Source organism: Sardina pilchardus, chromosome 9 (assembly GCF_963854185.1).
Source record: "Sardina pilchardus chromosome 9, fSarPil1.1, whole genome shotgun sequence".
Classification (NCBI taxonomy): domain Eukaryota; kingdom Metazoa; phylum Chordata; class Actinopteri; order Clupeiformes; family Clupeidae; genus Sardina; species Sardina pilchardus.
The window spans coordinates 12,228,329-12,246,283 of record NC_085002.1 but is presented as its reverse complement, the minus strand read 5'-3'; the positions used below and the strand labels follow the sequence as shown (position 1 = coordinate 12,246,283).

Genomic DNA, 17,955 nt, shown 5'->3' with positions numbered 1-17,955 from the left:
TTAGCCTGATTCCCATGATTGCAAGAGGTGGGTGCTTATTGACCCCAGCGCTAACTCTCTCGAGGGCCACGAAATCTCCAACCCACCCACCCCCACCCAAATCAGCACAGCCACCCTTCCCCCCACCAGCCCTCTCCATTGGCCTTGGCTCAGCTCAGCTCCTACCCCTATCTCATCTCTCTCTCCCATGGTTGGAGGGTCCCTGCTTCTGAGGCAGTTCGACCCCCAGCTCTTGAATCTCGTGCTACCTTTGTTATGATGACTGGCCGGCTGTATATGCGGAAGCCTGCCTAATGGAGTTTATCGCCCCGCGTGAAGCGTTTCCGCCATGGGTGTGATGAGAGAGAGCGAGAGAGAGAGAGAGAGAGAGAGAGATGGAGAGAGGCAGAGGGAGAGGCAGAGAGAGAGAGAGAGAACCCTCTTCAACGTTTCCTCCAAGGAAACCGAAGGCCTAGGCCATTGTCTGAAGCCCTGAGCATAAAGGACCACAATCTAATCAGCCAAATCAGCTTAGTGTCAAAGAGACCCTCATGAGATGGAGCTCAAAGCAAAGCCATCGGGAGAGGAAAACACATTCTGCACAACACAAGCACCCATTGGGGGAACCCATAAAACTCTCTGATGCTCCAGATAAGGTTAGAGGATACAATAGGGGTGACAGAGCGGTCTTACAGATTATTATTTTCCATGGAGCCGCCAATGAGGGAAGAACCCAAAAACACATCCGTCAGCAGGGTAACTGAACCAACCAGGCAACCAGGATGAAGCATTCTTGAAATAGCTGGAGGTTTTTTTTTCTCCAAGTCTTTGTCATCTAAGTCTAATCCTGGTAATTTCTCAAATACTGTTTGGAATCCTTCCCCATGGCATGACTCATGACATAAAAGGGAATCATTATTCTGGTTGGGATATTTTGGATTGGGTAGGTTGGGTGACTCCTTTAATAGCTGAAAAAAAAGTAATTAAAACCATCAAATCAGAGTGGATTTCAAAGAAGTTGAAAAGACGATAACCTGAAATTTGTAGAACTTAAGTCGTCACCATAAATAGCTAGTGCCAGTGCTGGAAGTCGGAACAACACAGATGCGTTTCACCATCCTGGTCATAAGACGTCACATAATCCCTGTCTTTAGGCTGTTTCTACAGGGGCAATTACATAAGAGCACAGCTGTGGAAATCAATTCTACCCCTGTGGCCGTGGCACTCCCTCGGCTTCTCCCCTCTCTCTCTCTTCAGCTCGTTCTGCTGCTGTCCATCCCTCTTCCCCTCCACCCAGCGCCTGCCTCTGCCCCTTTCCATCCGTCCGTATGTCCGTCCGTTCGTTTGTCCGGAAATTATTTGTTGCTCTTGAGACCATCATCGTCTCTGAGGGTCCAAAAGGAGAGCTAAAGGTCCTCAGATCTGGCCTTGTTACCCCCTCGGGGCGAGACTCTGACAAGACCCAAAGCAGCAAGGGCAGGGCTAAAGCTACGCTAAAGCTACGCAGGCTTGCGCTGCGCTGCTCTGCCTGAGGGGAGATTTGACTGGACTACACAGGTACGCATCTTCAAAGGCAGCCTGATAGGACACATAAAGCAGCAGGAAATTCAAATACTCAGGTGCTTTAAAAGCAATACACGGGGTTGCTATACGCTGATCTCAGCTGCCTTCAAAAAAAGAAGACTAGAGTACACAGAAAAGCTACAGAGGTCAGCGTGGGCCTATGTGGACACTACAGACAGGTGAACAGACAGGTGACAGAGAGAGGGGGGGTGGGGGGGCAGAAGGAGAGAAAAGGGTCTTCAGGGGGCAAATGAGGAGTGAGTTTTACTGAAAGCCTCTTGTTTTCCCAGCTGATTGGCCTCAGCTTTTTATTGATAAGAAAACAACAGCTGACGTGTCTGCACAGTGACTCAGCCGACACAGCCCCTTATCCCGTATCTCCGCCGGACTGCCCAACTGGACAGAACTGGTCCGAGAAGGGATGGAGAGAGAAAGAGAGAGAGAGAGAGAGAAGGACACAAGGGCTCAAGAGGGTTAGAATGAGTGAGAGAAAAGGAATGATGAGAGACAGAGCGGAAGAGGGGGAGGAAAGAGAGAGCGATGGACAGGAACAGCTGCGCCAGCAGCACATTTCCAAAGGGAGGCCTCATCAAGCCTGTGGTTCACTCACTGGCACGCTAAGTTTCAAGTGGGCGGTTGACACTTTTTGTGCGCCGTTTACACACACTAACTGTAGTCAGGTGTCATTTGCATGACAGTGGACAAAACACACACATTTTCTATTCAACAATTACAATCATCTATTAAATCCATAAGGTTTCATAGAATGACGCTTGAGGAGTATCCTACGCATCAGAGCCTTTAGTGTGTGCAATTCCCCCTCACTAAATGAGATCAGGTGTTGTGTGGAAAATGTTTGCCAGTGGGACATTAAAGGGATTTAATTGATTTGTGTGTTGTTTGATATGGTAGTGAACCTGTACTATCGGTGAATAAAACATGAAAAGACTCCATTAATAGTGGAAATGTGATGAGGCATGGCAGCAGGCAGGAGCCATGGATTTGATTTGTTTTCCTTGAGCCACCTGCCTCCTCTAAATCAATAAGTAAATGGGCATCCTTGGAACCAGATGGGGCAACTGTCCCAGGTTTGCAAAGGGTGTATTCACACACTCACACACACAGAATGAGTGAGAGAGTGAGAGAGAGAGAGAGAAAGAGAGAGAGAGGGAGAGAGAGAGAGAGAGAGAGAGAGAGAGAGAGAGAGACAGACTCACTTCAGTTCAATAACTGAAAATATTTCTGAAATGATCTGCATTTCTTGCACTAGAAACTAACTTGGCCAATAATGCACAAATGCTGTTTCTCACTTCAGTAACTGCAGGGATGGATAAAAATACATTAAAATGTACACATTAAAATGTATTTTTACCCTTATTTTAAGTGTATCGAAATACAGTAGCCACACCATGTATCAAATTTAAAAGTCTTTGAAAATACTAAAATTACACTTTAAATGGAACATGAAATGAATTTGCAAACCTTCCATATCTGTCTATCTAATCTATTCCTTCATCAGTACACTGACGGTTGATTAAGTGGACAGTGTTTGAAAACAACGGCTTTTATCTGCTTACGAAGCATGCCATAAATCTGCAAACAGTCAACAGAGCAGCTATGCCGACCTGCCTGTTACATCTCATAGCCTAAATACAGAATCAGAGATGTACAGTACTCAAAAAGTCACAACTGAACTTGTCAAGTGGCACAAATTAACTACTGAACATATTGAGAACTACAGAATGAAGGCTTCAAGCAATACATTACAGTTTGTATTGTTTGTAACAACTTCAAACTCATGGTCCACTGATATACAATACAGAGAATGAAGTCTCTGACATTGTCGATGCTTGCCCAGAATGATTGATACTGCACTGTGTAGTGCTGTTGAGCAGGCAGGATCAAAACCCTTTTAATTGTTGTTTAATGAACTAACTGGGTACCATGTAAGCCCTACATTATGTTACTGGTATATTGATGCCAAGGGGCATGAGCATGGATGTTTCATTGTGTTGCTTTTAGTGATACATGAGGCAACTTTTTAGGCAATATAAGCAATATAACACACATACCAACACACACACACACACACACACACACGCACAGAGAGAGAGAGAGAGAGAGAAACATATACTGTACATACACACCTGGCCGCACACTAACACCGACTCACTTCAGTTCAATAACATAAATAAGTGTTTCAGAGAGTGCTGTTACTGAATGCAAGTTGCAGTTGAGATGCACCAAAATACAACATTATAAATGCACTTACACACGCACACACACACACACCATCTGCAATGCAAGTCTGCCTCCCATTGCCTTGGGACAGACCCTAATTGTGTGATCGGTACACTATCCACACGCACGCGTGCACTCTCTGCTCTACACTAATTGGTGACTAAGAATTGCAAGACACAACTGCACCAGCCCTTCCCCTTCTGACCACAGCCGTCTCGTCCCCATTAGTTGTGCATGAGTGGCCAGGTTAATCCCTCATATGTGGGTCCTGGGGGCTCCACTGAAGGCCCCCCCCCTCCACCACCACCACCATATTAACTCTGAGGTTTTGCCTCGTTTACCTCAGAGCAGGCCCAGACTCATTCTATTCACTTAGATGGATTGAAAATGGCCACCATCCATACCAGTGACAAGCCTGCTGCTGCATGCATACATTCGGCAAGCTTTCCTCTACATTTGATGGATTTGTGTCCATCCCAATAATAGCCAGTGAGGTCACACACACACACACACACACACACACACACACACACACACACACACACACACTGGGAAAAGCGCATTGTCCAGACTAGAGGACCCCAAATGTGCCACTGTATGCTGTAAACATGAGTGCAACATGAGTCTTGCTCCTATAAAGCCCTATGAGGTCAGAGTAAAGGGATGCTGTTTAAAAAGCCCAGGTATTTATAGCAGCTTGCTGGGAGCACAGGCATGTTTGTGTGGGTGCATTGTGCACACAGCTCAGGCATCACTAGTGGAAACACCGTGTTGTTGCGAGAGGCTCTGGATGAATACTAATGCAGGCTGTGCTGTGCTGTCTGCCCAGGGCTGGAGTGGACACCGGCCCACAGCCAAGGGTTTTAGCAAGGAGGCACACATATGGACACGTGTGTTCGCTCTAAAGTACACGTAGATGGACACACACACACACACACACACACACACACACACACACACACACACACACACACACACACACACACACACACACACACACACGCGCACACACACATGCACACACACACAAATGTATGCGCATAACACACACACACACACACACACACACACACACACACACACACACACACACACACACATACACACACATGCACACACTCGCGCACAAACACACAACAGACAGAGAGATTCACATACATACACACAAATGCATTCACAAGACACACACACACACACACACCTCACACCTCTACCACTACCCCCCGCATCTTTCCAATATCCTCTCCGCACAATGGCCCCTCTCCAATCTGGACTCATTATCGGTGTGGAGCTCCTGCCGCGCCGGCGCTGGGGGAGATTGAGTCTTTATCAGAGCAGGAGGCCCTGTCATGATTAATTAATCTGGCCGGCCACAGGGGGTGGCCACGCAGCCTGGACACACCAGCACGCTGGACGGAGAACCTCCAGGCAAGCCGTCAGCAGCAGGACATACACACCCCAGCGTGCGCACACACACACACACACACACACACACACACACACGCACGGGCGCACGCACGCACACACACACACACACACACACACACACACAACACACACTCACACAAACACACACAGACACACACACACACACACACACACACGCACACACACACACACTACAACAACACACTAATTCACCTCAACACTTGAGCCTTTAGAGTGCTTTCCAATCCTATCTTAGTCTCCCAGCAGGGCTTGTGTTACCTCATTCACATAGTATTGCTGGATATCATCATTAGCAGACTTCAGCACTAGCGACTACGGTGGGAAATACTGCAGTTGCCCAGTTGCTGTCTTTGGCCCCAAAACTGAATGCACTGTGCCACTCACAATCATCGCTATGGCGTTGCCAAGGAAACATGTTTACTGTATGCAAACTCTGCCTTCTCCTAGTACAGACGTGTAACAAGAGATGAGATGCACTTTTTGCCTGAATCCGGGCACTCTCTATCTACCATCTTAAATGAGTGTTATCGGAGATTTCTGCACAGTTGCCTTTATCACACTGGAGTGTTGTGGGTGAGATGTGGGTGAGATGTGGGTGAGATGTGGGTGAGATGTGGGTGAGACATCTGTCTGTGTGGGAGAGTCCAGCAGGGGAGGCTGGCACGTCACGGCGGGTCCATCGCAGCAGGATGTGTTTCCTCCTGACTCTGCAGATCTGCCCCGACTGTCCCTCCCTCTGCGCTGCTCCGCAGGGTAATATTTATGAAAGCTCCCGCTCTCTCCCTCCCTGTCCCCCACCATTCCCTCCACCACCAGCACCACCATTCCCTCCACCAGCAGCACCACCACCTCCGCCACCCGATCCCCACTGGGCCGTTCTTTAAGGCGCGCCATAGGAGAGAGGAACAACGGCAGAATGCTAAAGAGATCTGAAAGAGCGCACTACACAGGGATAAAAGGTGACGTGATGGTGTGTGTGTGTGTGTGTGTGTGTGTGTGTGTGTGTGTGTGCTTGTGTATGCATGTCTGCATGCTTGTCTGTGTGTGTGGTATGTGCATCTGCAAGCATATGCATGTGTAATGGTGAAAAAGATTAAATTGTGTTTGTGTCCATATGCACGTGCTGTGTTTGAGAGAGAGAGAGAATGAGAGAGAGAGAATGCCTTTGTGGATTTACGTGCATATTTGTGCGTGCCTGTGTGTGTGTGTGTGATCTGATTTGCAGTGCACATTAGGCTACACATCCGCTACAGCAACTCCTCTCCCCTCCCCTCCTCATTGGAGTCCAGTTTAAAAGACATAAACTGCACAACTTAGGAGAGCGCCAGCCCCACATTTAACAGGTCTGCCTCTGAATGGGAGCACAGAGGTGCCACAACACCAACAGAGGAGCGACGGGCTGAAAGGAAAGAAAGGCGGAAAAATAATGAATTGATTTAAGAGGGGAGAGGGCCCGGGGGTCATTGTCAGTCTCAAAGCCGCCTTTCAAAAGGAGATTTTGTTTTGCCATTTTGATGCAAATTAGCTCGCCGAAATCACTCAATGTGTTTGGAATGTGTGAAGGAGTTGCACTGTGCCCTTTTCCAGACAGATTCAACAATGCACTGTTGCTAGGACACTGGTACTGTACGTCCAGTGGATCTCTCGGAGCCACCTTTAAACAATGCACTGCAAGAAACCTAATTCCACCTTATATTTTTCTTGTAGATCTAATGCATTATGCATGTAGTACATTATTCTAAAGGATTGAAGGTTTAATAGCATTTTATCTTAGTGAGCATCTGAATTCATTTTGAGTGCAATTTTACCATCTCATTACTTTGAATGCACATTTGTTTGGACCGCTCTATATGATGGATTCATCCAAAGCCATCAATCTTCCACTTTGTGATGTTTTCATTTGATTTTATCACTTTTTGTGTGTGTGTGTGTGTGTGTGTGTGTGCGTTTGTGTTTAGGTGTGTGTGCGTGTGTATGCATTTGACATAGATAGATAGATAGATAGATAGATAGATAGATAGATAGAGAATGGGAAAAAAGGAAGAAAAGTATGATTGCTTGCTGGATTTGTAGCCTACTTCCTGTCTATCAGGGCCATCTGACAGTGATGACAGTCCTGCCAGTCCTCAAAGGGTTAATGGCTATTCTGAATGGACGTCTGAAATAGGCGCCATCCCCTCTAAGAATGGCAGGAGAGGGGATCTTGTGCACAACCCTCCCCCAGCAACGTGACTCCCAGGGCCCGGGTGGAAGTGGACGCTGGAGGGCACGTTAGGTTCGCTGACATCTAAACCGGCCAAAGGAGGCCGGGGCAACAGGGCAGGAGCCACGGAACAGTCCGGGTCAACAACCCGACGGGGGCTACCCTGTTTGCAAGTTTACATAGCATGTAAACAGAGTCTCCGGGGCTAATATAGAGCCATGTTGCCACGGAGACGTAACCCGGGGAGACGTGCATTTATTATAGGTCTAGATCTAGGAGGCCGCTGTCAGTGGACAGGTTATGTTCAAGAGCAAGAGCGCTAAGAGTGTCATTTCCACGCTGCCACCGCTTTTAAAATATGTCTTTTTCGAGTCAAAGGCCGTCGTCTCTCACCATTCCAATCTCACAGTGCAACGACAAAGACACTCAGCTGGAGAAGCCGTTTGTAAAGTCATGAGACAAAGTAGCCATATATTCTTAGTGACATGCCATTTAAATAGAAGAAGCCGCTCTCCGTTACACAAGCGTGTCAGAGCATAAATATGATTTATTCCCTGGCATCTTCCCTGAAGTGGAGCATTTAAATATATAGATGAGCTCTCAGAGAGAGGGTGGGAGGGGGATTCATTTACCGTCGTCGAATCCATGGGGCTCATTGCTAACGTTATGGTCTCAAAGGTAATTCTGTTGCCTAATTATGAAACATGAAGATCAACGAGGCTTTTTAGTTCTTAATGGGTCTCTCACGACAGAGCTGTGACAGTGTTATTACCTTCGCCTTATGCGGCATGAACACTCCAGTGTTTCAGCTTAAGCACAAATGTGGCAGTAAAAGGAAAGAGTGGGTCACCATCTAACGCGCCTGGCACTCATGGCCCACAAGACAAATGGTACAAACATGGATCAAATCATGCCAAGCCCTGTTGGTAGCCTATTTAGACAAAAGCCCTTAGTTGCTGTTACTACTTTAAACAGGCAGCTATAATCCCCCAAAGGCCAACCAGGCGTGTAAACACAAACCCTATCTGAAAAAAGCTCCCTCCAGCCTCTCCTGGGCTGGCTGGTGATATGACTGATGGTATGACTGCAGAGCTTTTCATTAGCCTCTGCGATGGATATGGCCACTAATAGCCCTGCTGTATCTATAGGGATTTCATGCACTTCCCCAACTCATCTGTTTTTTTCCGTCCCACCACACCTTTGATTGCATGGCCTAGCTGTGGACATGCCGTGCTCTCCATCTATTCACAACCCCCCCCCCCCCCCCCCCCAAAAAAAAATTTTGCCTTTCTCTCCTCTCTCCTCTTTCTCTCTCTGTGTGGCAATGTTATGTGTGCTTTTCCCCTACACCAATCAAGGCAATGGGCTACCTGAATGCCACGGACTCCCACCTATAGCCTTGCCAACGAGTCAACAGGGAAAAGAGATATAGTAAACAGTCTGGGAAACAACTTAGCCTGCAGGAGCACAGGAAACGGCTGAAACCTGACCACCGCAGTGTATCCTACATTGTCACATTAGAGCTGGGCGACCTACAAAAACACAGCATACCTGGTTAGGCATGACCAGCTCTGGAGATCCCATCATGGGATACTGCAGGGCTACAAGAAACATGGTTTGCTTTCGGCAGCACTTTGATGCAAGGCAAGTGTATATTTGTATAGAACATCTCATACATAGAGGCAATTCAATGAGTTTTACTTCATGAGACCCAACAGAGCGGATAAAGAGTACGTTTGGTGCTGTTTCTTCGAGCTTGTTGCTGTTTCTCATTATGTACACAGTCACCTGGCCAAGAGTGTTGGAGGTATTTTGACGTGCCCAAGGTGAGATTTGTGATGTGAATTCTGTGGCATCCATCGAAACACAAGCGCCAAAAAACACCCTCCTGTGAAGTGGAAAATTTCACAGCGCAGGCAGGCCGGGCCCCGGGTCGGGCACAGAGAATATGTTTAACTCTCTCCTCTCTTCTCGCAAACACAGCTATTACAGGAAGCCTACTCTCATAGCGAGTATAAATAGACAAGAGCATGTCAACGGAGAATAGTATGTTGTAATGTGGTAACCCGGATCACTACATGACCCCGGCACATCTGTGTCCTCCTGACTGAGTAAGAATGATAGAAGACAACATTGGCATCCCCTGAAATTCACAGTCCATATGCTGCGAGTGACACTGACAGATCAATAAGACTACTCACTCCCCCACAAATGGGGTGTCCCTTCTCATTCCCCCGCAGTGAAACACACCACTGCTCGCTTCCTTCCTTCCAAAGCACCTTTCTGGATCACCTTACGGTCAGTCAGTCAGTCAGTCAATAGAGTGTGTGTGTGTGTGTGTGTGTGTGTGTGTGTGTGTGTGTGTGTGTGTGTGTTTGTGTGTGTGTGTGTGTTTGTGTGTGTGTGTGTGTGTGTGTGTGTGTGTGTGTGTGTGTGTGTGTGTGTGTGTGTGTGTGTGTGTTGGGAGGGGAGTGCTGTGCTATGCTATGTTATGTGAGCTGGCAAGGGGACGGCGGGGGCTGTCTGGAGAACCAGTCACACACTAGCCAAGGTTAGCATGGTGGGAGATAAGCCAGGGCCCCGCCAAACGCCAGCGGGCATTCCAGACACACACCGCGTCTAAAAGCGATAGCTGGCCGTGATAGCTGGCGTGTCTCTCGGGGGCTGGATACTTGGATACTTGACGTGGTGGGTGGTGGCGGGATGGTGATATTCCGGACGTCATGACAGAAGCACCTGAGTCATACCTGAGATGGTATTTAGGGGTAAGAGTCACACAGGCTCAGTTTTCAGCCCAGACCAAAGAGAATGGAACTCGGTGGCCATTAGCTACAGTAACCCAAACTTCTCTCACATTAGAGAGCACAAGCTGTAGTCACAACTGACTCATAGTCACACAGATCCAATAACTCTGCTGCCTCGCCCCTTGGCGATACAAAGCTGGCAGCACTTGGGCAGAACACAAGAAACTAAAAGCACAAGAGGTTTTCTTGTGAAGATATCTCTTTTTTTTAGCCAGTCATACCATACCACACACATTGGGTTTTGTTCCCTGAATAGTGACCAATCTCACTTTGAGGAACCCCATCACCCGCAGACGATGCCACCGTTACTGATATGATGATGCCCTCAAAGACACAAAAGGCTGATTCATACCCATCTCCATGCCCCTGATAATGTTTCCACATCTGAGTCATCCATATAAGTGGCATCCTTATGACCTATTAGTCATAGAGTGCTGTTTTCATTTTGGAGTAATAACTTTCTTTGTGTCCATATTTATTTGCCGTGACCTACGTTTTTTGACATAAATGCATGACAACTTTTCTGTGTTGTCAACACCTCTTGCTATCAAAGGTTATGTGAGTGAAAGGTCATCTAGGATGTTTGCATTTCCTGATTGCACAACAGTCAGGCATCCAATAAGTACTGGCCCACAGAGTTAAACACGATGCAGGGTCATCCCTGGTCAATATCAGCGTGTTGAGGTGAGTCATACCAGTGACCAAAGCTTACGGGTAGTGCTGATGATTGCATGTGCGCGCGCGCGCACACACACACACACACACACACACACACACACACACACACACACACACACACACACACACACACACACACACACACACACACACACACACACACACACACACATATTCACATCTGCACAGAGGCCTAAATATCCCTACGTACTAAATCATACATACAAACACATAAAAAGATACATATATCTGCACTCACACACACACACACATAAACGGAAAAGTATACCCTCACCCATATGCACACCCTTGACGGGGCGACAGGGCGACTCCACTGTGAGTAAACTGAGAATGCGGCACTTCCACTGCCTGTTAAATATGGAGCACTTAAACAGGGCCTGTGGTAAATTAACACTGACTACCTCAGGCTATCCAGGCTGAGGGATGACTTATATCCTGAGTCTGACTGACATGGACGCACTGTATGCACAGGTGCACAGTAAGACAGAGTGAACGTTAATAGAATGATCCCCCCTCAAAAAATGACCTGACTTTATTATGGTTTAAAAGTTATTTCTTGTCTCAGTGTGAGGAGACCCAGACAGAAGCCAGACGGCCACAGACTTCCCTATAAACCGCCAGCCTCTGTCTCTTAATGGACCTGGGTGCCACGGAGCTAAAAAGCTCCAGAGCGGAACTGATTCTACAGTTCACAAGTGGCCTCATCTCCATGCAGACCATGTTTACATGCAGACAAGGCTTTACTACTGTTGTACACCAAGAGTTCCTTTCAGTTCAAGTGCCATTTTAATACATTTTCAAAGAACATCAATCAAACTGACTGTTTTACTGTTTTGTCGCTTAATCAAAACAAACCAACGGAGGTTTGATTGATATTACTTAGAATATACAAGAAAAAGGCACAATTGTTTGTAAAAATGGAATCTGGTATCTGTTTTTGCAAATGAACTCTTGAAATACACCTCAGAAAAAAGATATGTGATCTTAAAATCATGTTCATGTTGATGTTGTCAAGGTGATACATTCGTAAAACATTATCTATCATATATGTTTTATATATGATGCAAAATATACTGACATGTACGTATGTGTATATACTGTCCATTAAAAACAGATACTAGTTTGTAGATATAGCAAATCTAACACTGACCAGATATAATCTATTTTGGTGTGTATCTTGCCACCAAAAGTGAAATGCTAATGAGCTGGCATATAGGTATAGGTCATGGAAGGAGATGAGAGCAGTGTTCCCACTGTTCACCTAGCAGCAGGGGAGAGCATCAACCCCATCATCACACATGCGCCATGCGGCCCCGAGTATAGGTCACTCTTTCCGTCATCGCAGTCCTGTCTGCTTGACGTCATCATTTATTCATGACGAGAGAGGATGGACGGACCCCGAGACCTCGGCTAAGTCCAGTAACACCGATACCAATCAATGAGCAAAGCCACTGACAGTAGCCCTGTGGCATCACTCTCCAAAAGCAGCTCCACTTACTTCACTCCATAGAGCTCACAGTGGAGTGAAGCACAGCTGAGTCAGAGGCAATGCTTTACCTCAGGCCAAGCTATGTGTCACTCCGATCAGCCAGTGATGAAACACGCCGTGACTGATTAGATATATCTGTTACAGGCAAACGTCTCTAAAATGCCTCTCCACACGTTAGAAAATACCTTAAGTGTTTCTATATGTTTAAATGGCCTGTCAGGAAGGTTTGGGTTTGTCACTGTTGTAGAACAGCTGTCTCTCTCTCTCTCTCTTCCTCCCTCTCTCTCTCTCTCTTTCTCTCCCTCCCTCTGTTCCTCTTCTCCCTCCCCCAGGTTTCGTTCCTGCTGATTCAGCATGGTGGCCTCACCCACGCCGGACCTGGCATGCCCACCGCCTCATCCATCAGGCCCCACTTAAACGAGTCTGTGACCGGCCCGGGGCGGCGGCCGCTCAGCCTCGCCGGCCCATAAGCGTAATGAAACTCCTGTAGCTCCCCGCTGCACTCCCCTAAATCACCCCCTGCGTGATGTAATATCAATGAGATGCAGGAGCAGGGAGCAGGAGCAGAGAGAGAGAGAGGAGGAGACCAAGGCGGAGAGAGGAAGGAAGCTGAGAACACTCCAACGCAAACCTCTGATTGGCAACAAAAAATGCACTTGTCCTCGCTGTGATCAATATCTTTTATGCGCAGCACTTAAAGAGGTCAAAAATGCAAAGGACTCAACAGCTAAAATATGGACAGTATCACATTCTCAGAGATTATCTATAGATGCAGACATCACACAGAAGAATAAGCACAGAACTTCTTCATAGACACACATCAGAGCTGGCCTGGCAAACAGAACAATAAAGTCTCAGCAACTGATAACCTCACTCCACATTAACTTTGTCTGCTTCATCTTTGCAATCATGAATAAATTAATATCTATTCCACAAAGGCACACAAAAGCAGTGATAGTGTAGAGCTGACTTAGTGCTAGAAGTTGGAGGGGCTTTCACATACAGCCACACCAAAACTCCAACTAATGGACTCTGACCACATGTTAAAATAAATGGGCTTTTTTTTTGTCAAGTCACTTTTTCTACACATTTATAGGAAATGTCAATTCTACATTAGCTCTTTAAAAGCCCATTTACCCTCTCCAGTACACACAAACTACACTGACACACAAACACAAACTAACACCCACACACCCACCCACACACACACACACACACACACACACACACACACACACACACACACACACACACACACACACACACACACACACACACACACACACACACACACACACACACACACACACACACACACACACACACACACACACACACACACACACACACACACACACACACACACAAACTCGTTTGGACTTACAAGCTCTTGGGTACTGGTGTGAGTTGCTGGTGCAAGGCAAGAGAGAAGCCAAAGAAGCTGCCTTTCGCCCCCTCCTTGATGAGTCGAGCCGAGGTGTCCAGGTTAAAAGCTGATCCCAGTCCAGTAAGCAGCAAGAGCAGGGTGCACACCCAGAGCCACCGGCCCATTCCCCATCCCTGACTCCAGGCCAGGGTTCTGGGGGAGCGTGGGACCTGTCCTCCTCTGACTGTGTGCTCTGGAGCCATGGTCAAAGTGCAGCTCCTGTCTCTGTCACAACGTCTGTGTGTAAGTGTGAATGTGAATCTGTGTGTGTTTGTGTGTGTGTGTATGTGTGTGTGCGGTGTGTGTGTGTGTGTGCTTCTCTCTCCCCCGGCGCTGTCCCGTTCCTGCTGAAGTCCGACTCCCCAGTGGGGCCCTTGTGCTGTTAGTGCCGCAGGAGCATAAAAACACCAGAGTTGAGCTGATCTCTCTCCCTCTCTCTCGCTCTCTTGCTCTCCCAGTCCGTCCTCCCTCCTCCCGGCCTCTCTCTCTCTCACACTCGTTCCCCTTGTCTCTCCTTCTTCTTTGCCTTTTTCTTTCTCTTCTTTCTCTTCTCTTCTCTGCTGTCCCGTCCGTGTGCTGCTGTCACTCTGAGAGCTGCCTGAGAATATGTGTCTGTGTGCTAGTTAACGTGCATGCGTGCCTGTGTGTTTGGGAGAGTGTGTGTGTGTGTCTGTGTGTGTGTGTGAGTGAGAGAGAGAGTGACTGAGTGAGTGAGTGAGTGAGCGTGCATGCATGCATGTGTGTGTGAGTGTGTGTGTGCGCGCAGCTACCCCCTCCTCTTCGCTCTCGCGCTCGTTCTGTGAGAGACAGAGGACAAGTGCCTTGAATAGCCCGCTCACTCCTCCCCCCTCTCTCTCCCTCTCTCTCTCTCTCTCCCCCTCCTCACCCCCCCTCCTCAGCTGACATCAACACTCAAGGGACCCGTGCCAAAATACCAGGCAAGGTTGTCAAGATACTTGGACCGGGCTGAATAAAAGAGATGGGAGGAAAAGAAAGCAGAGGGTTTTATCTTGTTGACCGGCGCCCCTGTCCAAACTGCCAGTCCTGGATCAGCAGAGCTGAGGTCTGCCCGCAGGTGCTGGGATCACACGGACAACCAGAGAGAGAGAGAGAGAAAGAGAGAGAGAGAAAGAGGGAGAGAGAGAGAAGAAGAGAACATGGTGCAAAGTCCAAAAAACAAGAGAAGACATGAAGGAGAGAACCAGAAGGATATTTTTTCCCCCTTCTGTGAATAAAACACGCTCGAGTGCACTGGACATTGTCCACTCTCCACAGATTCTGACCCGACCCCTCCGCAACAATAAGAGCCACACAAGGCACACTGACCCACAGGGGAGGCGAGCTCACATCATATCTCCGGGCCTCTGACGCTGACTGGCAGGACGTACTGTACGTACAGTATACTGCTGTGCAGAGGAGAAGAGGCGTAGTCCCGTGAAGTGAAGCGAGCATGATCGACAAAATTAAACGCTTACAGTAACAATCAGAGGAGGGCCACAATGAAATCACGCAAGGAGATGACACGATTTAGGGAGCGGAGCGGTTACAGGAAATTCGATTAAGAAAATGGTTCTGGCCCCCACGAAAAGGGTCAGTGGGCCACAATGGTGGCGTGCATGTGGATAACATGATTTGGGCAGAAGATTAATTAACAGACACTGGCCGCAGTGTGTGCGCAGACTCGCCGTCCGTGTTCATTAAGTGCTCGTCTCGGTCACACCCTGGAAAGGAGAAACAATGCATAGCGCAGGGTGGGTGGGGGGTCCCCGAGGGAGGGGACGGAGGGAGGGAGAGACCACCAAACGAGAGGTATGTGGATGGACGCAGGGATGGACAGTCCCCCTGCTGGCCTGTCCAGCTCCAGCTCACTCAGAGCAAAGTCAAGAGTGTCCACTGCAGACAGGCTGGCAGGGAAGCAGGCAAGCCAAGCATGCTGCATTGTCCAGATTGTGGGAGCGCTCACCCACAGCTGTTCTGATTGGATCTCTCTCTCTCTCTCTCTCTCTCTCTCTCTCTCTCTCTCTCTCTCCCCCCCCCTCTGACCTTATGCAGCTGTCATTCACGACAGGACCAGCTGACCGAAATGGAACAGCCCATTTGATGAGGCCGCCTCAACACTGCTCACGTTCACCGCTCCGTTCCCTCCAAATGAATCATTCATACAGACTACTATGAGATTTCAATACATTCAATTTTGCAGTCTACATGCACCCCTAATCACAGCCTGGAGACTTGAGATGTTGGGGGTCCCATATACTGAGACGGGCGTGCAGGTCTAGATCTAGGAGAGACTACAGTGAATAACCTGCAGCTGCACGCCCATGACTAATACACAGTAGCATTTGTCACGGTTGTGTTGTTCAGGGTCTGTCTGCACTGCAGGCTTTGCCGTGCTGTGGTGGTGGTCTACTGCCGTGAGGTGGTGGGGTTTGCCCACAGGGTCCAAGACCCTCGTACCACATGGCCCTGTCCAATACTCCCTCTAGAGGGACATCTGTGCAAGTGCAACAGGCATTCAGGAACTCAACAGCCTTTTGAGATTCTTCAATTTGGTTTTGAAAGCAAAGTGTGGGTGGTACAGTATGTGCCTCCTAGTGAATAGTTTGGCACTCCAGAGTGGGAACCCACTGATCAACCTTGATGAAGTAAACCTAATGTTCATTCCCAAGCGAAGCTCCAGCACAAATTCATCCTAAGGAGAAATTTGAGTCAGATTCAGTCACACACCCACGCTTCGTGCTAGTAGTAATTATTACGAGATGTACAAGAAGCATCAGAGTTGGCTTAAGACATGGGAATCTCTACCCGCTAGCTTTCCTGGGGATTTGCTTCTTTCATTAGCTCAATCATCACTAATGATTTCCAGACTGTATAGGCCGTAGGAGTCCACGTTCACGGGACAGTTCCAACATGCTGCTGGGGATGTTCATACCAACACCCTCACACAATTTAATTCCTGCCAGGGCTATTTGTCCTTAGAGCTCAGAGTTAGATATTCAAAATAGACACACAACAAACGAGGGAAGTACATTTTTCCATCTATACACAGTCTTTTCTTAACTCACCATTTTTAGAGAAATCAGAGGAACCAGGGTAATGAGTGAGGGGCGGTGATCATCCCAAGTCGTGTTTCCCTGTGACCTTATGAGCTCCTGGATGCAAACATCTCTGCCCCCTAAAAGGAGCCCTGATGAAAACCAAGCACTTCAAAATAATGATGTTACAGTCGGGGGAGAGCAACAGAAACATCAACACTGGGTCTGACCACTTCATCACATCCCTTCTGATTGGTCCAGTCAAGAGGACACCTGGCACAATGAAATCAAACTGAGACAGTGTTATTACTCTCCAACATACAAGGAGTATATTTATATTTATCCCACATTCTCCACAGAATTGGGCAAAAAACACACAAAACTCCATGGGTCCAGTCCAAGACTAAAAGATGCCTTTCATTGAAACTAGGAGTATAATAAGAACGCAACCTGGTCTTATGAGATGACTGCATCTTTATCTTCATCATAATATTTTGGAGAAGTGCTTAAAACCGGTGTCTAACGGAGATTAGTCATTGAGCACTGTTTGGGATGATATCTGGCAATAATAAAAACAACACCCACAGAGCCCATCCTTCCATAGGAATGGAGCCGCAGACTCGAGAGATGAAGGGTGCAGTGTGCAGGAACCTGGAAAAAGGAGAAGGGAACCGGCGTGATCCTTTGAAAATGTCAAGAATATCTTAATGGCAGCTTGGGCAAAAAGCCCAGAATGCTGCGCAGTGCCGGTGTAGGCAACGGAAGGGAGGGGATGAACAACGGTGATGGGTGTGTAGTCTTATGGATGCTTCTTGTGCGTGTGGGTGGGTGTAAGTGTGTGTGTGTGTGTGTGTGTGTGTGTGTGTGTGTGTGTGTGTCTGTCTGTGTGTGAAACAAAGTGATAGACACAGAGTGATAAGCCAGAAAGAGAGAGAGAGAGAGAGAGAAAGAAAGATGGAAACGAAAGAAAAAGCCTTGATGTCAGGTCTCCCTGAGTTCTAGATCTCATTAGTAGTCACAGGCACACTTCAAGGAGAGGGCATATTTTTAGATGGCACTGCTTAAAG

The 17,955-nt window shown here is 47.7% G+C and overlaps 1 protein-coding gene across 3 annotated transcripts in view; it reads right to left on the bottom strand.

The window, feature by feature from the left end:
* Positions 1–14,073, bottom strand: part of itga7 (integrin, alpha 7) — a 39,518-nt gene extending 25,445 nt beyond the window's left edge. For all 3 annotated transcript variants that reach the window (XM_062545800.1, XM_062545801.1, XM_062545802.1), the window contains exon 1: positions 13,812–14,073. In XM_062545800.1, the coding sequence (XP_062401784.1) occupies positions 13,812–14,056 (245 nt within the window). In that variant the 5' untranslated portion in view covers positions 14,057–14,073. The remainder of the gene's footprint in view (positions 1–13,811) is intronic.
* Positions 14,074–17,955: the final 3,882 nt, after the last annotated feature.